Raw genomic sequence first — 24,848 nt, forward strand, 5'->3', positions numbered from 1 at the left:
TATTACTATGCCTTTTATGGTTATTACTTTAATTATAACCAATATTATTGTAAATGTTACACATATTTTACTGACTAGCAGGTATTTATAAAAATCAGGTGGCTTCAGATGCTAAATTGAATAATGGCCACAAAGTGTAATGTTATGTAGATAATTACACCAATAGATAACATACCATAAATAACTGCCAGTAGATGAATAAATGAGTTGAAAACATGGTATGCAAATTGTGAAAGCGGCAGGGTTTTTGTTTCCAGAGTGACATGATGGAAGCAGCCGGAAAGTTCAGTCTTCATAAAACGAGGGGCTTTCCTGTGATGAGAGCTGTGTAGTTATCACTGTGAATTTTGGCAATACTCTGTCCATAGTGCGAGGAAGGAAGTAAATGTGTGAAAAATAGATTCCTAAGTATTATAATTTTATTATTACAAAATGAAACAATCATATGCTACTACTGCACAATAGGCAGGCGATTAAGCCACGTACAGTCTTTAAAGTTCCTCTTTATGTCATGTTAGCGCGCTAGTGAATCTCCTAGCATCGTTCCACAAATTGCAGCTCGATTTCCTTTGATGGCAGCAGCAGTACATTTCTGGTGTTGTAGGTGACATGCCTGGTTGTGTTCTTCGTAGGTTGCACGCAACACTTGGACAGGATGTTCGCAAGACCCACTTTGGTCTGCAGTAAACCGAGTCTCATACCTGCAAATCGAAAAGAGGGTGTCACCCTGATTATCAAAAACTTTATTACAGCAGATCAAGATTCCATGGGGTTTCACAGTGAAGCACTTCAGAATGCATATTTCGCCTTTGTTTAACGTTCTGAGAAGTGTAAAATATTTAAGCACATTAATGTTTCTGAAAATTGCAGAGCTAAGAAGACTAAATGTGAGTGAAATACACTTGACATCAGAAAGTAGCTACAGGGAAAAACTAGTTATTAGAATTACAGAACTCTTCGTGATCCGTGATTTTGGGAATTCATTACCGCACGAAGAACTCTCGCTGTACAGCACTTCTTAACCACAGTGCACGTCAAGAGGTTCTGATGGCATTCCCGGTGATTTTTTCGCCATCTGGTTTGTGTGCAAGTTCAGGAACTTTCTAGCGCTGTTACTGGAGGAGAAAACTTTTGAGGGAATACAGTAGCTCAGTGAAGATACACTAAAATGAAGGTCGACGGAGAGAATGTTAAAATACTAAATTTAATCTTCAGAAATTGAGTAGTCGACAAAAATTATAGTGAGATGATCATTCGCCGGTGAGAAGCAAGGGTAGGATCGTCATGATCCCACTGACAACACCTGTCGTTTCCCACAACAGATTGTCTCCACAATCTGCTGGGCAGCGCCCCGAGGGCAAGTGGCATGGGGTTTCGGCGTCCTCCTACCCTGCCACTGTACGAAGTGGCATAGCGGTAAGACACTGTACTCACGTATGGGAGGACGGTAGTTCAAATACAGATGTGCACATCCAGATTTATGTCTTCCAAGGTCTCCCCAAATATCTTTGGTCCAATGCTTCCTGTGAAATATAGTTAGACTACTTGTCACACCATCTCCTTTTCCTTGCCTTCCGAGAGGCATTCGTCACAGTTCTGCAGTGTCGTTTAGCGATCATAACACGAGCCTACCAACACTCAGACCATATTAGTGGCTGGATTCGGAGATTCGTTTCAAAGAGATCACTACATGTCGTTCTTAACGGAACAAAATGTACAAATGTGACTGTAAATTTGGGAGTACATCTAGCGAGTGTTAAGGGTCGTTACTGTTTTACAATGTAATCCCACCAGACTAGATGTTTGGCGCCCACACAAAACAGCGCACTGCCCGTTTTGGAGTGCTGTAGGCCGGATACCTGGCAGTCATGTGACCCTCGACCCACGACATAAGTAATGGTAGTGGTGTGATGTGTACGTTAGAGCCGCTTTTCTGGATTAGAGCACAAACAAGGAACCTCTTGAGTGCGAAGTAGCAAGCTCAATCTTCGGTAAGTGTCATTTGAAAGTGTTGTGTTAACAGTTATGACAGGAAAAATATTAGCTGACAATGACTCACCATGTGCATCGTGAGGGCGACAGAAAATGAGTGTCCAGGAGGTGCAGAGATCAACCTTCTACGGGATATATGTACCACACTTCACAACATGGACATAGTTCACACTTAAGAAATCTTCGAAACAAATCATTAGCTTGAACCATGAACGCGTAATGAAGTCACATGCTACGGTGATCACAAAGGTTCGCACCATCAGATTCGAAGGCGATCTCCTTGGGAGTTACAAACCGAGGAGGACTTTCAGCCAGGTGTCCACTCTTAAAGAATGCATATAGAATCATACTGGTGTAACAGGGTGACGAGAACTGATGGAATGTGATGACATGCAACGGAATACGAAACGGCCTGTAGTGTATCATGAAACTGGCTATCTTTTAAGGCGCAGCTGCAGACAATGCGATAATGTGCTTTATAGGTGCGGAAAAAACAGACATCCAGAGGCTGAATTTATCAAGTGGTGCCAGGTGTATGAATTGCAATGTCACACACTTTTCAGGAAGGATAGTTTGCTCTTAAGGAGTATGATTTTTATATGCAGACCAGGATTCAAGCAGAAGCAAGTTATTTTGACCAATTACTGGTCAGAGACAGTGGTCATACCATAGTTGTAGTTCTCTTACGCCCATTTTCCCACTCTTGCTTGCTGTGACGTAAATATTCCCTAATGCCCTTGGAAGCTCACGTACACAAGAATGAATCGTAGGGGCAGAGAACCACCAACCTCTCTCAACACAATAAATAACTTTGCAGTCAATTTACCACCCAGATTAACAGTCGGCATAATTGTATGTGAGTGCTTTGAGGTATTGATGTTAAACGATCTTCATACAACTCTCTTGTACCTCTAATTTCCAGGGCTCCTTTCATATGCATTTCCTCTTCAAATCCCAATTCGTCAGAGTTGAAAACTAATTCCTTATGATCAATGGGATAAATTTGTTTATCTCTTCAACAAATTTTTGGGGTGATTCCGCAGTTTGTTGTGCACCGTCAAATTGACGCTTTTTTTCAAATATCTTGATGTTACGTCTTTCGCTTCTGTAGCTCTGTTTGAAGTAATGCAACCATTCACTGCTTCCTTTGAAATCATTACACTCAGTGTCGCGCGCAGTCTCATGTGCATAAAGTTGTAGGTTACTAACACACACATCCTGTAAGCTGTATCGAGCATCCCTGAAACGCGGAAACACTGGGTTTCGTAAGACGTGCGTCTTGTCCTCGCTTGAATATCGGTAGTTTTTCTTTCATACTACACGATACTGCTGCTGACTTACTCGAAAACTATTCCTTTTTTTTCTATGCAGCGGATGATCTTCCATGTACGTGATTACATTTAGTACTCGCTGCTTGGACACTGATGCCGGCCGGAGTGACCGAGCGGTTCTAGGCGCTACAGTCTGGAACCGCGCGACCGCTACGCTCGCAGGTTCGAATCCTGCCTCAGGCACGGATGTGTGTGATGTCCTTAGGTTAGTTAGGTTTAAGTCGTTCTAAGTTCTAGGGGATTGGTGACCTCAGATGTTAAGTCCCTTAGTGCTCAGAGCCATTTGAACCATTTGATGAACTACCTGTTTCAACACCACTCTCACGTAAGCACGTACCGTCATCATTGTACTCCTCATGTACATTGTCCCCACAGTCGATTATATACGATACCACACATTTCACTGATTCATTTTACAGATACGCTAATCTTTCATCTGCTACTTCTTTCTCACTCTGCGTTTCCTCGGGTTCCTTTGTGACGAAATGTCAATTTCGGCAACTGTTATTACAGATAAAATGCAATGTTTGCTTTGTTTATCGTTTCCATTGCTCTGCTTTGTACGAACAGCACTAGCACTGTGAGGTACTCGCCTCATGCTGCGCTCACTATTGGATTCCTTCAGTACCGCCCCTTTTGCCATTAGCTGTCAATATTGTGATCGCGTAGTAGACAACACGTGGGGCGTCGCATGCCGTAAATATTGTTGGCCTTTTACGACCTCACAGCCAAGAAGTTCCTTGTAAATCGACACAGAGAGATACACAGTGACAGAGAAGAGCTATCGTGCTTTGACGTGATCGCGACCACACCGTGTATACGGTTGCCCGATTTGTTGGTAGCTCAGCGCGGACGGTGGAACCTGTCTACAATGAATGATGTACCAGACACAGAATATGCAGACGGCGTCAGAATAGTGGTCGTGAGAACATCCTAACAGATAGAGACAGGAGGTGAATGTCACGCCTTGTCAATGACAATCGGTCTCAGAACTGTAACGTTTCCATCTCAAACAACTTACGAACGGACAACACGTCATCATCAGGCGTAGTCCGGTGTTACACGGTATTACAGCGGTATTGATGCGGTACGAGTTGCTGTACAGAGAAGTCCCGGGAAATCGTGTAGAAAGGCAGCCAGTGCAACTGGGAATATCCAGACGCTCCGTTCAACGCATTCTTGAAATTGACCTCCATGTGTACCCATACAAGATGACCTGTGCACAGAAGCTCACTGAAGAACACAAGCAGCAGAGACTACTGTTTGCTCAGTGGGCGGAGTATAGGGACGAAACTCTCAACGTTTGGTTTTCAGATGAGGCGCATTTTCATTTAGACGGTGTGGTTAACAAACAAAATGTATGCTTTTGGGCCTCTGAAGACCCACAAGTGCTTCATGAACGACAACATTATACTCCGTGGATTACAGCGTGGGCAGCAATTTCCAGTCACGGACTTATTGGACCCTTTTTCTTTGAAGAAACTGTGAACAGCGAGTGTTATTTGAGCATGCTTCGCAATAGCTTCATTCCACAGCTTCTTGCTACTGCCTTGTCCTTCAGCACGCAGTGGTTCATGCAAAATGGAGCGAGGCCGCATACTGCAAACACTGTGTTGGAGTTTTTACACGAGCATTTCGAGATGCGGATCATTTCACTCAGGTCTCCAGGTCGCTTCAATGACGGACAAAATTGGCCCCCCAGTAGTCCAGACCTCAATCCGTATGACTTTTTTCTTTGGGGGTACCTAAAGGAAAAAAATTTCCCGAAACTTCTATGTGATTTAGTGTAGCTCATAAGACTTATTCTTCAATTGCAGTGAAATTACGGAAGACATGCGCCGTAGGGTAATCACTAACTTCAGTGTTCGTTTGAAGGAAGTTAGGAAACGAAATGGTGGACATATTGAGCATGTGCTGAGTTAGAACAAATCTCCATGGACGGCTCTTCATTGTAGTATATGTTCCTTTCAGATTGTATTGACAATAGAGTTTATATTCAGAAACAAAATGGTAGCACATTTCGTGCGCCATCCTGTATGATCTCTTTTAAAAATTACTATATTATATCCTCTGTAGTAACGTTGGAAGTGGTTAACTTCTCATCACAAACAGTGATAAGTGGGCCTGAATACATCTGTGTCAGTAACAATCAAGTAGGCTAATGAAAGGAACGCATTGTAAAGTGTATTTTATCCAGGGAAACACCTTCTGATATTCTGCGTGGTGTCTGTTTGTTCTAAGTCGTGTCTCCCTACCACTTTCGTGCAACGACGCTCTGAGCATGTTTTTTGGGGAATTGACTAGTTTGAACCTGGGACCTGCTGCTGGTAAGGAGATGCCAGATCACACATGACATATAGAGTTCAGAAGAGTTCAGTGCGACTAGCGATGATATAATCAAATACTTAATGAGTTCAGCATCAGCTCCACTGCACTCCCTGTAAAAGAATCTTAATACGAACTAAATTTAGTGGAAGGGGTTCAAGGCTTTCCTATTTTTAGTTAGCTGGTAAAACAACGTCGAGAAAGTAGTTAAGTTTACCATTGGAATGTATATTCTACTCACAAAACATTGTTTATAAATTGCACTACTGATAAAATGAAATATTTTAATACAGGATGATAAAAACCAACTGCGTTCAACAAAAACGTGAACGAATATTCCCTGAATGGGTTGCCAAGTTCTATAATGGATCGAAGGATGACCTATGGCATATCACATCTATAATCTAGGTTTAAGTTTCATAAAAGAGAAAACTATCAAAATGGTCTACAGTGACCCTCAATTATCTTCAATTACTTATTTAACTTGTCGTAAATTACAGTGGCTGATGTGGCTTCTCAATAATTATATAACAGAAAAATCATCGCGTTCCAGATTTTATCTTCTAGTAGCAAATGTGAATTCCATTTCTTTAATTGACGATCGACACTAGTATTACGCAAAAAGGGGATGTAACAGATGAGACTTCTGCAGCTCTGAGTGAAGCCTTATGACTCTTATGCGGCATCGCGTGCGTTCATTATCTTGTCGGTGGTTAGTCAGCGTCAGGGGGCGGCGAGCGACGCAGCTCCACACACCTCGCCGTCTCGGAAGCAACTCTTTCTAACTTCTCTTTACTACAATTTACCGAAGTTGGTTTAAGAAAAGCTATCTGGCTGTGTTTTCAACTGACCAATCAGGGTCTCAGTGTTAACCTTAAGCTCCGCCAACAAAAATTCTGTCTATCCAATGAGAAACGTTATGCTTTTCGTGGTGGGGCAATGTTTTTAATGTTTGTGTGGTGCGCGTACTGTAAGACCTTCGGTACACACACCATCAGATTATTTGACTTGTCGCTCCATGCGAGTGTCAGCAATACGTCTAATGGTCTTATCGTGGCGTGTTTATCTTCCGCCGTTGGGTCAGACGATAGAAATGCCACTTGCACGCTTAGAGTAGCAGATTGACGGTGACTAACTTTAAACAGAACTTTATTAATTTTCACACACATTTATTAAAATAATAACAAGCCTAAAAACTACTTAACTTGGTGCTGGATGCTATTTTCAATTGACAATCGGAAGTTCCTTTGGTCTTGGTATGTTAATCTTATTCTCACATATCTCTGATACTTGACAAAGTGTCTATTCATTTATCCTCATGGCTATGTATAGGAATATGATAATCTTATTAGGCGCAGACTTAAACTTGACTATAGACTGGTACCGACTAATGCAGACTGGCTAATCTGAGGTCTGTACACTCGTGATCCGCAAGGAGAAAAGGTTCTACGTTAGCAGCAATCTCATTGGCTGCATTACATATTAATACGCGGATCAGCGGAAGCAGAATTTGGTCCGTCTCTAAGGCAGCGCCATCTCGTAGTGCAGACACGGACGAGCGCTGTGCCTGTGCTGTTGTGCTTAGTGGGCCGCGCTCTAGTGGGAAAGCTGTGTACACGCTGACTACACGGAACTATGTACACAACAGTTTGCTACGTAACAGAGACGCGTATATTCTCACGCTAAAACCTGCAGCTGGTGTGGCCCTTTTAGTGTTATCGTAAGATCTATGCTGTTCTTCTGGAGGGCTCTATCTTTTAACATGGGCTGGGTGGTGGTCTTGGCGGTCGGCGTGCGATGTGGGTGTCCCTTATCGTAAGGCCTTCTAGCTTACACGACTCTGCTCTCAGCTTCTGTTCTCGTTTCTCCCCTCGGAACTGCGTCTGTTTCACGGTGGGAAGGTATGACATGGATTTAGGCGTTCTCGTGTTAGTCTGTGGTATTCCATTTGCTCACTCGTTGATCGTATTACTTTGGTTAATTTAATGTCAGGATTTATTCGGAGCTATGTCACATACTGCCGGATTTGCTATCATGTCAGGGTTTTCATGGAAGGTGTTGGAATTGCCTGACACCTTACAACCTAACAAACTACACTTAATTGTAGAGTATACTTTTTCGTCCTCGTTTCGTTGCCTACTCTACTCCGGCTTCTGACTATAGTTGTATACCTATATTAATGTGTATCACGAACAGCAGTAGCCAATACAGACCTATGCAGATGTGAGGCCCGTCGCTGAACGGCAGGTAAACGTAGGGGTGCCTCTTGGCCTTCTGCTCCTCGGAGAACCTCTCGGGGTCGTAGCGCTCTGGATCAGGGAAGTGGTCCGGGTCGTAGTGAAGGCCGAACAGGCTGACGACGACTGCCGTTCCTTTGTCCACGACGACGTCGCTGTCCGGGATCTTGTAGGGCTCCACGCAGTCGCGGTTCAGGAAAGGCAGCGGAGGATACTTCCTGAGCGACTCTGTCGGAAAGTGTAAAAAACGGACTCAGTCTGAAGCTGCTGGAACACACCTCAACTCACCACTGGCGTGGAAGCTCATACATGTTGGAGGACTCAACTGGTTCTGGTATAGTATGGACTACGATTTATAATTATTTATACGTCAAGTTCCGTAGGACCAAATTGAGGAGCAAATCTCCAAGGTCATGGAACATGTCAGTACATGAAATTACAACATAAAAGTAATAACAGATAATAATAAATGTTTATGAACCCGAGAAAAGTGAGTCCATAAGATTAAGTAAATGCAATCAAGAATACAATAAGAACCGGCTTGATTTTTCAAGGATTGTGGTAATTGCAGGCAGTAGTCACAAGAAACCTTTTTGAGTGCTGCTGACTACATAACTTTATTACAGAGGCGATTAAAAGCCCATAAACCGTGACACGTCGTGGTTTTTTGGTGCTGGACTGCAATTAATGTGAAGCGCCTTAGCTTCCTTAATAATCGTAAATTCTCCAACACAATACGAGAACGGAGAATTCCGGGTGCATCGCGAGCGAGATAACGATGTTGCCCTCGAGCTGAGCGCAGGCCGGGCTCCCTAACCGTTCGCTGTGAGCTGCGCCTGCTTGCTGGTACTGCCTGTCATCCTGTGGAATCAACCTGTATAATTCTTAACTTGCAACTCTCTACCGACCGCCTCGATTGTGCTTATTCGTTGAGGGGATATAACGCCTCAAGGCAATCAACAATTTCCTCTCTGATCATTAAAGAACGTAATTTCTTACTAGTAAAACCGAGTCGATATAACTAACGATCTTCTCACTGTTGGGATTAACAGTCGTGTAGAACATTTTAAAGGAGATCACACTCGCCTCTGAGTGTAAACATTATTTATTTCACAATTATAATCTCGGCTTTAAGGTCATTATCAAGTGGTACTGCAATACCTAATAATTTAAAAAATGGAGCACAGAGTGTGCAAATAGAACTGCACGCACATACCATGTACACAGGACCACATTTTGCTTCAATAAACGTCAAACTTTTAAAACCTCGGACGTGTATACATATCTTCGCCGGAACTGCCTCTTTCCACTGTAATAATACAGCAGCATTGCAGGAGAGCTACGTTCCGTACATAGGCAGATGATATAAATTACATGAACTATTGCCAGTGTTAACACCCGTAACACAAATCGCAATAAGCCGATGTTCTTACACACTGTAGAGGTGAAATTAGGAATCTGGCGTTAACATACATTCACAAGTCCTATTGCTTTCCTCTTGTCAGAGACTGTACGTTCTAAGAAGAACGATTGTAAGCTTAGTATCACAAAACAATTTTACGTTTTGTTCATAAAGTACAACTTTCTATGTAATTATACAGTCGTGCAACGGTGAGGGACTGAAACGGAAAATTTATTCATAACAGAGTAGCGTAAAAATAAATATTTTGTCTGTGCTTAGGGCTGAAAATGGCTAGGGCGTTCATGGCAACAGTAATCTTACACATCACCTCGCATGTGTGTACACTACGCCTGATGAAACAGTACAGAGGGCACAAGATGTTCTCTCATTCATCCCTATAACAAAATGAGATAGAAGCTAGAAAATACAGGAAATGTCTTTTTTACCAATCTCTGATGTGTGAAATGTCGTGTAATTATGCAAAAACCTACTGTGGCCTTGTCGAGACACTGCGATGCAGAGTCGCCATTCTACTGCGTTCCAAAGATGGACTAACACGTTATTAAGCAGGTGCTCACTGTGATGCAAAATAGAGTAACGAATAATGAAAAATTTTACCAAGAGTGGCATTTGAACCCAGATCTGTGCCTCAGGATGTAGGTGCGCTAACCAATACACCACCTTGTGACTGTAATCATACAGTTCCGTGGTGCTTAGAATATTATAGAAATAGAAATGGAAATGAAGTCCCATGCTTCTTTACAGAGCGTAGGGGAACGATGCGGGAGACCCGCGCCGCCTTACTAGGCAAGGTCCTAATGGAGGTGGTTTGCCGTTGCCTTCCTCCGACCGTAATGGGGATGAATGATGATAATGTAGACGACACAACAACACCCAGTCATCTCGAGGCAGGAAAAATCCCTGACCCCGCCCGGAATCGAACCCGGGACCCCGTGCACGGGAAGCGAGAACGCTACCGCGAGACCACGAGGGGCGGACAGAATATTATAGAGAAAGGCCCAAAAAGCAGTACAACATTGCGCAAGCGGTTTCCAATTAGAAGTTATGAAATACTGACCCATGAAACACTAGTAGCATGGAGGTGGGGTCCCACGTGACGTTGGATATTCAAGGACCATTAAGTAGTATGTCGTGAATTACGATTGCGTAGCCACTTCTATGCCTACGATTACAGCCCCATCTGCGGTGAAACGAAGAGAATACTTCAGACGAAACGTATTTAGATGTTGCCTTAGAATAGTAATGTACAATAAAAACTAAGGTTCAAATTGAAGATTTCGAAGTTGCCCCTGCCACCCAATTATGGTGTGGGTGGGGGTCGAGTGTGGTATTATTAAATATCCCGCTCCGGCATAAAGAAATTGTTGAACATTGAGCTCCAATCACACGACTAGGTATTCCTGCGTTGACCCAACGACATGGTCAATTATGATTGCAGTGGGCACATCATCACTGAGTTCCCACCGTGGATCTACATCTATATCTACATGATTACTCTGCTATTCACAATAAAGTGCCTGGCAGAGGGTTCAGTGAACCACCTTCATGCTGTCTCTCTACCGTTCCACTCTCGAATGGCACGCGGGAGAAACGAGCACTTAAATTTTTCCTTCCGAGACGTGATTTCTCCTATTTTATCGTGATGATCATTTCTCCCTATTTAGGTGGGTGCCAACAGAATGTTTTCTAAATCGGAGGAGAAAAATGGTGATTTAAATTTCATGAGAAGATCCCGTCGCAACGAAAAACGCTTGTTGTTTTAATGATTGCGACTCCAATTCACGTATGGTGTCTGTGACACTATCTCCCCTAATTCGCGATAATACAAAACGAGCTGCCCTTCTTTGTACTTTTTCGATATCATCCGTCAGTTACACCTGATACGGATCCCACACCTCATAGCAGTACTCCAGAATAGGGCGGACAAGCGTAGTGTAAGCAGTCTATTTGGTGGAGCTGTTGCACCTTCTGTTTTGCCAATGAATCGCAGTCTTTGGTTTGCTCTACCCACAATATTATCTATGTGATCGTTCCAATTTAGGTTATTTGTAATTGTAATCCCTAAGTATTTAATTGAATTTACAGCCCTCAGATTTGTGTGACATATCGCGTAATCGAAATTTAGCTGATTTCTTTTAGTACTCATGTGAATAACTTCGCACTTTTCTTTATTCAGGGTCAACTGTCACTTTTCGCTCCATACAGATATCTTATCTAAATCATTTTGCAAGTCGTTTTGATCATCTGATGACTTTACAAGACCGTAAATGACAGCATCATCTGCAAACAATCTAAGACGGCTACTCAGATTGTCTCCCATGTCGTTGATATAGATCAGGAACCATAGAGGGCCTATAACAGTTCGTTGGGGAACGCCGGATATTACTTCTGTTTTACTCGATGACTTTCCGTCTATTACTACGAACTGTGACCGTTCTGACAGGAAATCACGAATCCAGTCGCTCAACTGAGGCGATACTCCGTAGGCACGAAACTTGATTAGAAGACGCTTGTGAGGAAAGGTGTCTAAAGCTTTCTGGAAATCTAAAAATATGGAATCAATTTGACATCCCCCGTCGATAGCACTTACTATTTCATGAGTATAAAGAGCTAGTTTTGTTTCACAAGAACGATATTTTCTGATTCCGTGCTGACTATATGTCAATAAATCGGTTTCTTCGAGGTACTTCATAATGTTCGAATACAGTATATGTTCTAAAACCCTACTGCAAGTCGACGATAGTGATATAGGCCTGTAATTCAGCGGATTACTCCTACTTCCCCTTCTGGGTATTGGTGTGACTTGAGCAATTTTTCAGTTTTTAGGTACGTATCTTTCTGTGAGCGAGTGGTTGTATACAATTGCTAAATATGAAGCTGTTTTATCAGCATACAATGTGGATTGGGGGCTTTGCCGTTATTAAGTGATTTAAGCTGCATTGTTACACCGAGGATATTTACTTCTATGTTTCTCATCTTGGCAGTTGTTCTTCATTGGAATTCAGGAATATTTACTTCGTCTTCTTTGGTGAAGGAGTTTCGGAAAACCGTGTTTAATTACTCTGCTGTAGTGGCACTGTCATCAGTGACTTCACCGTTGTTATCACGCAGTGAAGGTATGATTGTGTCTTGCCACTGGTGTGCTTTACGTATGACCAGAACCTCTTTGGGCTTTCTGCCAGATTCCGAGACAGAATTTCGTTGCGGAAATTATGAAAACATCTCGCATTGAAGTACGCGCCATATTTCGAACTGTAAAACTTTGCCAATCTTGGGGATTGTGCGTTCTTTTAAATTTGGCATATTTTTTTCATTGCTTCCGTTTTGTGTACCATGGGGGATCAGTACCATCACTTATTAATTTATGTGGTATATATAAACGTGAGGCCTGTCGAATGAATCACATTCCTCGTTACACCAGGTCGACGGTTGGGTCCTTACACGCCGTCATCCAGGCGAATGGCTACACGAAATGTGCACCGTGCCACAGATGCAGGCTGGTGAGGGCAGAATTACGCTGTGTGGTACATTGAGTTCGACTTCCATGGGATCTATGGTGGTAATCGAAGGCATCGTCACTTTATGCTTGAAACCTGGCGATGACATCTTCCAGCAGGATAACAGACCGTGTCTCAGGTCAGAATCGTGCTGTAGTGATTTGACGGTCATTGTAGAGAACTCACACTGGTGTCTTGGCCATCAAATGTGCCTGATCTGTACCCATTGCAACATACTTCGGGCGCCAGCTGCGTGCCCGGAAACCACCATCCCGTAATTTGCGGCAATTGCTTGACCTGTGGGTTGGCATTTGGTGCCACATACTTCTGGAATCATGTAAAGGACTTGTAGAATCCATTCCCAGCAGAATCTCTGCTGTACTGTGTCCGAAAAATAGAACACGCTATTAAAGAAGAGATCATAGTGTTTTGCCTCGTCGGTGGTTTGCAGGTGGTCTGCAGCAGGATTAACGTAGCCTGCAGCTGTCATGGTGCCTTCGATTACTACCTCAAGTTCCACGGAAGCTCAGGTGAATGTTCCCCACTGTCACCGCCGGCCTCTGCCAGTGGCGCGCTACACGTATTGAGCACATGTCCGCGTGGAGGGGGGTCATGTGCTGCTGAACCCCACGTTCAGCAGTGCGCGCTGCATGGTGTGCTGCGAAACACTCGTACCTGCACCAGCACTGTGCTCTGTCGTTTCACCTGCCATAGGTCGCCCCCCATCATGCCGTACAGGGCGGACAAGCGTCCGATCCCCGTGATGAGGCGTGGATGCCTGATACCTTTGTCGACTGCTCGTCGTATGACCGTCCTTCAGCCATTTCCCATAGACGTTCGTGGCAGTCGCACGCGAGCACCCAACCGGCTTCTCTTTTCCCCAGATGCTTGTTCCCACTCGCCGACCCATATCAGTATCCCTTTCCCAAAGTCACTTATGTCTGTAGGTATTCGCATATGGAATCCGTATCGTCGTTACAGCAATTCCTCACCCTTTTCTGCTTCGCTTATACAGCGTGGTCCATTGATAGTGACCGGGCCAAATATCTCACGAAATAAGCGTCAAACGAAAAAACTACAAAGAACGAAACACGTCTAGCTTGAAGGGAGAAACCATATGGCGCTATGGTTGGCCCGCTAGATGGCGCTGCCATAGATCAAACGGATATCAACTGCGTTTTTTAAAATAGGAACCCCCATTGTTTATTACACATTCGTGTAGTACGTAAAGAAATATGAATGTTTTAGTTGGATCACTTTTTTCGCTTTGTGATAGATGGCGCTGTAACAGTCACAACCGTGTAAGTACGTGGTATCACGTAACATTCAGCCAGTGCGGAAGCTATTTGCTTCTTGATACATTACCCGTGTTAAAATAGACCGTTTACCAACTGCGGAAAAGGTCGATATCATGTTGATGTATGGCTATTGTGATCAAAACGCCCAACGGGAGTGTGCTATGTATGCTGCTCGGTATCCTGGACGACATCATCCAAGTGTCCGGACCGTTCGCCGGATAGTTACGTTATTTAAGGAAACAGGAAGTTTTCAGTCACATGTCATACGTCAACCACGACCTGCATCAAATGATGATGCCCAAGTAGCTGTTTCAGCTGGTGTCGCGGCTAATCCGCACATCAGTAGCAGACAAATTGCGCGAGAACCGGGAATCTCAAAAACGTCGGTGTTGAAAATGCTACATCAACATCGATTGCACCTGTATCATATTTCTATGCACCAGGAATTGTGTGGCGATGACTTTGAACGTCGTGTACAGTTCTGCCACTGGGCACAAGAGAAATGACAGATTTTTTGCATGCGTTCTATTTAGCGACGAAGCGTCATTCACCAACAGCGGTAACGAAAACCGGCATAATATGCACTACTGGGCAACGGAAAATCCACGATGGCTGCGAAAAGTAGAACATCAGTGACCTTGGCAGGTTAATGTATGGTGCAGCATTATGGGAGGAAGAATAATTGGCCCCATTTTATCGATGGCAATCTAAATGGTGCAATGTATGCAGACTTCCTAAGTTATGTTCTACCGATGTTACTACAAGATGTTTCACTGCATGACAAAATGGCGATGTACTTCCAACACGATGGATGTCCAGCACATAGCTCGCGTGCGGTTGAAGCAGTATTGAATAGAATATTTCATGACAGGTAGATTGGTCGTCGAAGCACCATACCATCACCCGCTGAGAGGAATGTCGTTACACGTATTGTCAATTGCACTGAGGTTGACGGACATCATTTTGAGCATTTATTGCATTAATGTGGTATTTACGGGTAATCACGATGTAACAGCATGCGTTCTCAGAAATGATAAGTTCACAAAGGTACATGTATCACATTGGAACAACCGAAATAAAAGGTTCAAACGTCCCTGCGTTCTCTATTTTAATTTAAAAAATCTACCTGTTACCAACTGCAACTGGGTTTTCTCTTTGATGCTAGTCAATTGTCAGGATGAGCATTACCGCAAAGGGCATTTGATTATGAAGCATTATGTCAGGGTGAAAAACACTAAATAAATTACTTTTTCTCTCATAACAACATTTCGGCAGGGTGGGTTCTTCCTTGGCTCCGGTATGAGGTAGAATGAAACAGCATTTTTACAAAAGATAACTTTTATTGAAAGTTTTGTACAACAGTTTCCTTACTGGATTGTTCTGACTGGGAGAGCGGCAGCTGTGTCGTTTGCGAAGCCTTCTACTTGCGTGAGCGGCGGAGTCTGATTACGCCTGGCGGTATGTATCTCGTGTCGCCGTCTCGACCAGTTGACTGGAGACCCGCATCGTGCTGTGGCCCATTTAGTTATTGAGAAAGATGTCGTGACTCAGATGGTGATACCTTGGATGTGCCATCCCAGTGTTTCTCTTCTCTATGCGGCCGCGTATGTCAGTGTTGTGCGTCGGCCAGCGGAGCGGCGCGGTAGGGGAAGGCCAGTGTCCCAAACTCGAACAACGGACTCCAGCTTGTCAGTCTTCGGCTGTCAGATCTTCGTCACCAGCTTATCGGTGACTGCCGATGTGAGGCCGTCTCCTTCCCGTCCTCACGAGTCAGCTGGGTACGTAAAAATCTGTCTTCAAATATCTTCTGACTTCTGGCGGTGAGGCTGCTGCTTGCTATTCCATTACAGCGGCGGACTTGGTGCTTCTGTGTACGATGTAGTCTCTTCCTGCATGACGGTCTTCAGCACCGACTGAAATGTACTGGAACTCGTATTTATTCACTTCAGTTCACTGGAGGCGAACAACTTCACAGTCATAGCCTCTTCTGTCACATTGAAAAGCTTCTCGAAGAATCTTCTTAACGTCAGTCATTGGCTCTTGGAATGCAGGCGAGGGCCTTTGATCACATGTGACAATTGAGAAACACGTGAGCCGGTTGGGTGATGCACTGACGGCTGACTCGACAGCGTCCGCTTATGTGGGGAGGGCGATGGCTTCTCTTGAATGTGCTGACTTGCAAGCGCCGGACGTTACCACTGCTGCTCTGTCTGGTGTTCGCCAGTGTGTAATTCTTCTAAACTAAACTAAGTTTTTCATTAATTTTCTAATTTCTACTTCACTTCACATTGATTTCACTAATTTATTTACCTATCTTAAGTACCACTCAACATTCCTCCACTCTTCGGAGAAATTCGCCCTCGAATTTACCACTTGACATTTCTCCCTCTTCATGCGGCAAAAGCACTAACACAAACAATGAAAACTCTCGACTTACACGATTACACATGCTTCACATATGTTGAAAATACTTCATCACTTTACTAAAGCACTGTGTGTTCATGAATCCATAGTTCACACATAAATCGCTATAATAAGTGTAACAAATCTTGATGACAATGAATAAACAAAAATAGATTTTTCACTTAGAAAATTACATTGCAACACCTGTTTAATCTACCCTATATTAATGCAAGAATAGCTATTCTACAGTATTGTTTATTTAACATGAGACTGTTTAATAAAGACTGAAGTACAATAAACAAAATTAATGCACTAATGCTCAAAAGTAACCACTGAAGTACACCAGTTAAGAGTGTGGTATCCAGTTAACAGGGATTTGATGAAGTGGTATATCATTATTTGGCTTATTTTTTCGTCTTAAATAAAAGAAAACTGTAAAAAGCAGAATCACCAACACAAAGGTTCCAGGTATACCCGTTCCTAGCATTATAATTTTAGTTTTGTGTTCACTTTTTAACTTTAAAACATGTTGCATAACATTGGCATCAATTTTGCCTTGCTGTGAGTTTATGAAAATATCTAATGACTTCAGAAGGGAACTGTCAAGGGAGTCATTGAGGTAGGATAGGTTTTGTGTAGGAAATGCTTGCATGGCGTTTTCTGAAAAAGGCAGACAACATGGTTATGGACCTGCCAACCTATTAAAAACAAAAGCAAAGAAACGAAGGAATACATTGTTAACTACAAGATCTACATGTTTCTACGCTCAATTTTTTTTCTTAAAAAAATAAGCCATTATCATTTATTAATTATTTACATTTGTATATTATCCACAGTCTACTAAGATTCCACTAGGACATTCGCACCCTTGGTCGAAGATTGTATGGTGCCATGTCTGTATGTTGTGCTGGCGTGGCCACTCTTTTTCCTTTTTGGGAACTTCCTCCACACTTCGGAAAAGCAGACACTATTGTTGAAGGAATTACATCTGGAGCGCCCTGAAAAGATTTTAAACGACTTGCATGGACAATAGTAGTTCGGGTGGGCAGTTGCAGTTTAACGTTGACTGGTGACGTGATCTCAATAATTTGATAAGGACCTCTGTAGTTTGTTATTAATTTCTTCTTTTTTCCTTTCTCAATTTATGGGGTTGACAGCATCACCCACTGACCGATTTTGTGATTTGGATATTTAGCTTTGGCATTATCTAATCTTTTCTGTCGTTCCAAAGCCTTTGTATTAGATTTTTGATCCTTTTTTCATACGTCCTTCATCCTTCGACAGAAATCTTTTACTGTTTCTCCGACTTTTCCGTTTTTCTGCCTGACTACATCAAAAGGGGACAGCATTTTTCTCCCATAGACCACTTCATAAGATGACATGCCAGTTGCTTCATGCGTTTTGGCGTTGTTTACCGACACGATTATTGGTAAATACATATCCCAATTAGAATGTTGTTCGTTAATATAATAACTAAGCATCTTGCCAATTGTCCGATGAAATCCTTCTGTGCGTCCGTTGCACTGAGGGTGTAACGGAGTTGTGCGTAATTTACGTATTTTTAATAAGTGGCAAAGATGTTTCATTAATTCAGACATATAATCACATCCCTGATGTGTGATAATAGCTTCAGGTACGACAAATTTAAGTATCCAGTTCTTAACTAAAGCTTGGTCAACTGTATTTGCTTGCTGATCTGGGAGACTCACCATAGCTAGATAGCGTGAAATGTGATTTATAATCGTAAGAACATACTTATTACCAGTAGGTGTTTTATGAAATGGTCCGTAGGCATCTACTCCGCAGATTTGAAATGGACATGAAGCCTCGAGGAGCGTCTGTAAGATGTGACATCAGATGTGACGGTTTGGCGGTCAGCTGGTTCGGCGTGCAACCTCGACTGCCATGTACTGAGGCCGAGCTGCACAGCAATCACTGCATCAGGGTCGTCTGGAGCCTTTGAAACCAGTTACGTGTAACTGTCAGCCCCCTCTACACACTGCACGTATCTATGTCGTGTCTAGTGATGTTGCTTTTTATCAGCTGGTGAATTACTTATCTCATTGCATACGTGACCGAGTATGTACTTTATAGTGTCGCTGGCTTGCTCAGGAGATTGATACAAGAGATACCTTTAAGTATCTGCTAACCAGATAAAACAGGACGTTAAATTTTGTGCTGCGAGCTGTTTAACTCACAGTGTGACAACGTCTTCCAAGATGGCCTCTACAGAATGCGACCACTGCAGCTTGTGATACTTTCCCAGGCGCTAATGATTTCAGGTCATTTGTTGGCTTATCAAGATAACGTGACCTAAGAAAGTGTGGCGGTACCTTTGCAGACATTATTCCGCGCCTAACAGTCTCCAGGTATTGCGCATTCGCCTGTACCAACAAATGACAATTGGAACTGCCGTCTGTGAAGATAAATACAGCTCATGGTGAGATACCCTTTACTAAACATAGTAAACGAGAATTTTGTGGCTGTGTCAAGTGTCTTACACGTGAATTTGTGTTCTCCATTACCTAGAGCTTTTATGTTTATTTAATGTGTCGTTAACTCATCGACTTTAGCCTTTCCGTTAATGGCACCGTGGTGAGTCGATATTTTTTAAGTACTAGACTCCAGATTCTGTGACGCTGACATTAGCAGTCACATTGTTTAACCGTTGTTGCTATAAACTTAAGTGTGTTATCCACTATCACTGCAATTATTTTTTATCTGCATATGTCGTAACTACTTAGGTTGTCATATGCAGCGCAACTTGTAACTTTACTTCTGTATATTTTTATAACTTTTAAAATTGTAATAAGTTTACAATTACGTCTGCAGCTTTCTATAAATTACAAAATATCGTCATACAGCAATGTATTGCTTATCAGTTTGTGGAAATTGCACCAAATTGTAAAGTAGCTTCTACATAGGCGCACTTGTGCGATATTCACCTCGTCCGTCATATACCCGGAACTTTTTTTAAAAAAGCGTGCTTTGACAGCTGGTATAGGAGACATGTAATAACCTTGCATCAAGGTATCTTGTACCACAGTTTTGTTATTACAGTGCACCTGCTATTATACTTAATTTTATCTCAGTATAATTTGATATTGCATCCATGCTTACTGAAACTGGTAATCGACAATAACGGTCGTTTACAGGCGATATTAGTTAAGAAGTTCGGCGTCTCTCAAGAAATTGTTATAGATCGCCCATTACCATTCAAGATCAGTAAACTAATGCGGCAGATTTTGCTAGAAGATGTCATTGCATGGTGATATTTGTTAACAGTTTTGCTGTGATGTCAATTTGTGGAGAATTTGTTATAATTTTGCTGTTATAATGTGAATTTGTTGCATTTCTGGTGTAAAGTTGTTATATATTGGGCTGTTTGCTACAATTTTCATTAATGTGCTGATGTATGGAGGCTAAAGAGTCGTGTAGTCTTTATTGTGTGATGGTGTAAGCCAGCAGTATAAGCAAAAAATGAAAAACATTTTGTACTGGTGAGTGAACTAAATACCCTACCATGGAAGTCACTATAACGTTTAGCTGACTTTGATAGCGGTTTTATCTGAAGTAAGTTTTTGTCAATTTTAGGCAAAGGAATGGCACTGTTTACTTTCCTAAAAAGATCAAACCGTTCTCATCAATATGTGCATTTTCAGCTGAAAGTTAGAACAGAAGCAGTGCTCATGTGTGTTTAGTAATATTGGAGATCAAATTTTTGTGTTATTTGATAAATTTAATGCATGGCACAAAGATCGAACAAAGCTCGTCGACAAACCGACAACAAACCGATAATTCTTTCAATAGTGCGAATAAGCGCTACTATGTTGATAAGTAATACAGACAATTTAGAAGTGTTAATATTTAATTTGAGGGTCTATTGCTCCTTGCAAAGCGATGTACAAGAATCGAACTTCGGCTGTCGCCAGTGTACCTTACGGTGTAAGTGTAATTAGCCAATATGCAAGCCATATGTGTTTTATATGTTACAGAACAACGAAGTTATGACAGTAGTACCATGCACGTTTTGTGCTCGAAATCTCACTATTTTGAGAAACAATTTTATTTTGGTGCAAAGAACACATTTTCATTTGATATTAGAGATAATTAATTACGTATTATGGCAAGGTACCTGTGTGTAAGTTTTTCTACTCGATATCTTTTCTTATTTTGATAAATAATTTTATTTTGGCGTAACGATCAAATTTTTGTTTGCAACCAGAGATCTGTGGTGCAAAGGAATATCAAGTGTGAAAACTTGTTCCACTATTGTCTTTGGCCATTCTGTAGTCTATACAATACAAAAGTGTTACTACGGAATAGAGATTTCATCAAAATGCCTTCTACCCATACGTTTCTCGGTCAGGTCGTTTATCTTTGGTTATGTTGTGTGTTTACATCTCTTTTTTGGGAGCATTACAATTATATTTTGTTATTAGGTAGTAACTGGTTGCGGAAATATATTTTATAGATGTTTTAGAAAGCCTTGATACCATTGTTCCGATTGGTAAATGTCGCAGCCTTCACAAAAACTTCGTTTTGTACTTTATCTCTCTTGGGGTTAGAATAAATGCCGTAAAAACTAATAACAGTCAGATAATATCATCGATTGTATTTTTGCAGCATAGAACACGAGAAGACGATACAGGCGCTGATACTTCGCTCTTCGTACCAACACTAACCCAGCCTTTGACAGGAATGCCAAAATCCTTTACGTAGTCTGACATATACTTTAGATGTGGAGATATCATTGTAACCCTTAAATGTGTGTGTGTGTGTGTGTGTGTGTGTGTGAATTGATGATATATTTTTTATAAGATGCGAAAATAACGTTGACATAAACATTGCATTGATGTTGAAGTTTAAGTCTTCTTGCAGATATGTTAGACGTTGAATTAACACTGTAACTCTCGACAAGCATCATATGTTTTATGGAACAATATTTAATTGTACCATACATCTATATCTTCACACATACTCCACAAGCCACGATATGGTGTACGGCTGGTGGTACAACGTATCATTACTACTCATTTCCTTCCTTGTTTCCCTCGCAAATAAAGGAAGGGAAAAACGACTGCCTATATACCTCCATACAGGTTCTGATTTGCCTTATCTTGATTTTCTAATCCTTATCGAAATACACGTCAGTGGCAGTAGACATGTTGTGTAGTCCGCTTCAAAAGCTTGTTCGCTAAATTTTCTTACTTTGTATCACGAAAATAACATTGTCTTCAGCATCTGTGAACCTTATTGGAGTTCATAAAGCATCTCCGTAGTACATATTGATCGAACCTACCGGTAACAAATCTAGCAGCACGTCTCTGAATTGCTTCGATGTCTTCCTTTAATTCGACATGGTGGAGATACCTCGAGCAACGGGATAGATGAGCTACACGTCTCAAAAATTCCCCTAATAAAGTGGAGCTGACAGTTCGCCTTCCCTGCTGCCGTCCTTACGTGCTCATACCACTTCGTACTACTTTGCAACGTTACAACTAGATATTTAATCGACGTAACTACGCCAAATAGCACACTACTAATGCTGTACTCACATATTACAGGGTTGTTTTTCCTACTCATCTGCATTATCTTACATTTATCTACATTTAAAGGAAGCTCTCATTTATCACACGAAATATAAATTCTGTATCATTCAATTGTCACTCGATAGCGATACTATTGCACATACCATGGCGTCATCTACCAAGTGTTTAGGATTGCTACTCACCCCATCCATTTGATGGAACACTTCCCTGGGACACTCCTGACGATACTCCTGTCTGAAGTTGCACTGGTATTAACAGTATCTTTATGTATTTGATAAATAATAGGACTCTTTCAAACATGGCGCCAACTTAAGCAAAATTCAGGTAAAGCTTACATATTTTTGACCTGGAAATACCGCAGTGTTATCAACATCTTTCTTTATTTTTAACATAACGTGAACTACAGACAGATGGTATAATTTCGACCAAGGTGTCTTAAAGGCTGTTAGCACATGTGAGCTAGTTCAGCAATCTTGTATTTTTTCAGTTTGTTATTTTTTCCCAATTTCTCATTAGAAATACCGTGTTAGATGCTCCATCTTGAATTTTTAAATTTCCCACCTCCAACATCTTGCTGGCATCAGGCATCCAAGGTAATTGACGACGTCATTACCCCTGACATGTAGGCAGCCTACATGCCTCATGCTAGTCGAGTGGATCTGGCACTGAATCACTTTTGCATTTCTTCTGCCTGATATTCGTTTCACAACATTATCTGCAAGAAAGTTTGTAGAACATTTTTCCACACGAGCAGCAAATCATTTGGGGCCGACCCTTGTACCCTCCTTCATACATTAGCTGACGTTCCTTGCGCTTTTGTTAAGGCATTTAAAAATAAAGCAAGATCTATTGGGTGTGGTACTGAGTTGGTTTCGTTACTAATCATCATCCATTTCATGAACAGATTTGGACTAGGACACCTCTGGCACTGCTCATAGCTTGGCTCTCCCAATAGCTGCTTGCGTAGTTTGAGCTTGATGTCGGCCTTGTGTATCAGTGACGCAAGCTGTCGTACACTCGGTGCACAACACTCGGTGAGCATCCAGGCAGCACTCTAGTCAACCTTCCTAATCTTGAAGGTACTAGTTCGTCGCTGCCGTTGTTGTGGTTACAAGAAAATGCCATGTGAGGGACTGAGGCGATCCGAAAAACCATTCTCGATACAAACATTGAGCAGCTCCACCATTATGTACCACACCGTGAAATGGTAGTGTTGAAAGTCATCCGATCTTTAGACTTACCCTACTGGCCATTAAAATTGCTACACCAAGAATAAATGCAGATGATAAACGAGTATTCATTGGACACATATATTATACTAGAACTGACATGTGATTACATTTTCACGCAATTTGGGTTCATAGATCGTGAGAAATCAGTACCTAGAACATCCACCTTTGGACCGTAATAACGGCCTTGATACGCCTGGGCATTGAGTCAACAGTTTACAGGTACAGCTGCCCATGCAGCGTCAACACGATACCACAGTTCATCAAGAGTAGTGACTGGCGTATTGTGACGAGCCAGTTGCTCGGCCACCATTGACCAGACGTTTTCAATTGGTGAGACATCTGGAGAATGTGCTGGCCAGGGCAGCAGTCGAACATTTTCTGTGTCCAGAAAGGCCCGTGCAAGACCTGCAACGTGCGGTCGTGCATTATCCTGCTGAAATGTAGGGTTTCGTAGGGATCGAATGAAGGGTAGATCCACGAGTTGTAACACATCTGAAATGTAACGTCCACTGTTCAAAGTGCCGTCAATGCGAACCGAGACGTGTAACCAATTGCACCTCATACCATCACGCCGGGTGATACGCCAGTATGGCGATGACGAATACATGCTTCCAATGTGCGTTTACCGCGATGTTACCAAACACAGATACGACCATCCTGATGCTGTAAACAGAACCTGGATTCATCCGAAAAAATGACGTTTTGCCATTCGTGCATCCACCTTCTTCGTTGAGTACACCATCGCAGGCGCTCCTGTCTGTAATGCAGCATAAGGGGTAACCGCAGCCATGGTCTCCGAGCTGACAGTCCATGCTGCTGCAAACGTCGTCGAACTGTTCGTGCAGATGGTTGTTGTCTTGTAAACGTCCCCATCTGTTGACTCAGGGACCGAGACGTGGCTGCACGATCCGTTGCAGCCATGCGGATACGACGCCTGTCATCTCGACTGCTAGTGATACCAGACCGTTGGGATCCAGCACGGCGTTCCGTATTACCCTCCTGAACCCACCGATTCCATATTCTGTTAACAGTCAATGGATCTCGACCAACGCGAGCAGCAATGTCGCGATACGATAAACCGAAATCGTGATAGGCTACAATCCGAACTTTATCAAAGTCGGAAACGTGATGGTAGGCATTTCTCCTCCTTACACGAGGCACCAAAACAACGTTTAACCAGACAACGCCGGTCAACTGCCGTTTGGTATCTTTCTTCATGTCAGCACGTTGTAGGTGTCGCCACCGGCGCCAAACTTGTGTGAATGCTCTGAAAAGCTAATCATTTGCATATCACAACATCTGCCTTATATTTTAGTAATTCTGCAAATATTTTGTGATGTCACGACAAATGAAACTTTTGCCTGACCGCTTTACCGAAGAATAGGAGAAAACATACAGTTTGGATGGCATTTGGAATTTTATCAGACAGCGTAAGTGAACTGGCTGGGAAGCAGCAGGAAAACAGTAATCAGACAGAAACAGTAATTTCGATTAAACTTTATTTTCGGAAGAAAGTCTACTTAATACGAAGTTATAAGGGCTACGTGAAGCATAGAAG

General features: G+C 42.4%; 1 protein-coding gene across 1 annotated transcript; it reads right to left on the reverse strand.

Annotated features, from left to right (window-relative positions):
• Window positions 1–476: 476 nt before the first annotated feature.
• Window positions 477–8,192, reverse strand: LOC124712472 (cytochrome P450 6k1-like). The gene is made up of 3 exons (XM_047242767.1): window positions 8,174–8,192; window positions 7,862–8,113; window positions 477–701 (listed from the first exon to the last, which is right to left on the reverse strand). Exons 1-3 carry the CDS (start codon window positions 8,190–8,192, stop codon window positions 535–537), a joined length of 438 nt encoding a protein of 145 aa, XP_047098723.1. The 3' UTR covers window positions 477–534.
• Window positions 8,193–24,848: the final 16,656 nt, after the last annotated feature.

The sequence above is a fragment of the Schistocerca piceifrons genome, chromosome 8 (assembly GCF_021461385.2).
Source record: "Schistocerca piceifrons isolate TAMUIC-IGC-003096 chromosome 8, iqSchPice1.1, whole genome shotgun sequence".
NCBI lineage: Eukaryota > Metazoa > Arthropoda > Insecta > Orthoptera > Acrididae > Schistocerca > Schistocerca piceifrons.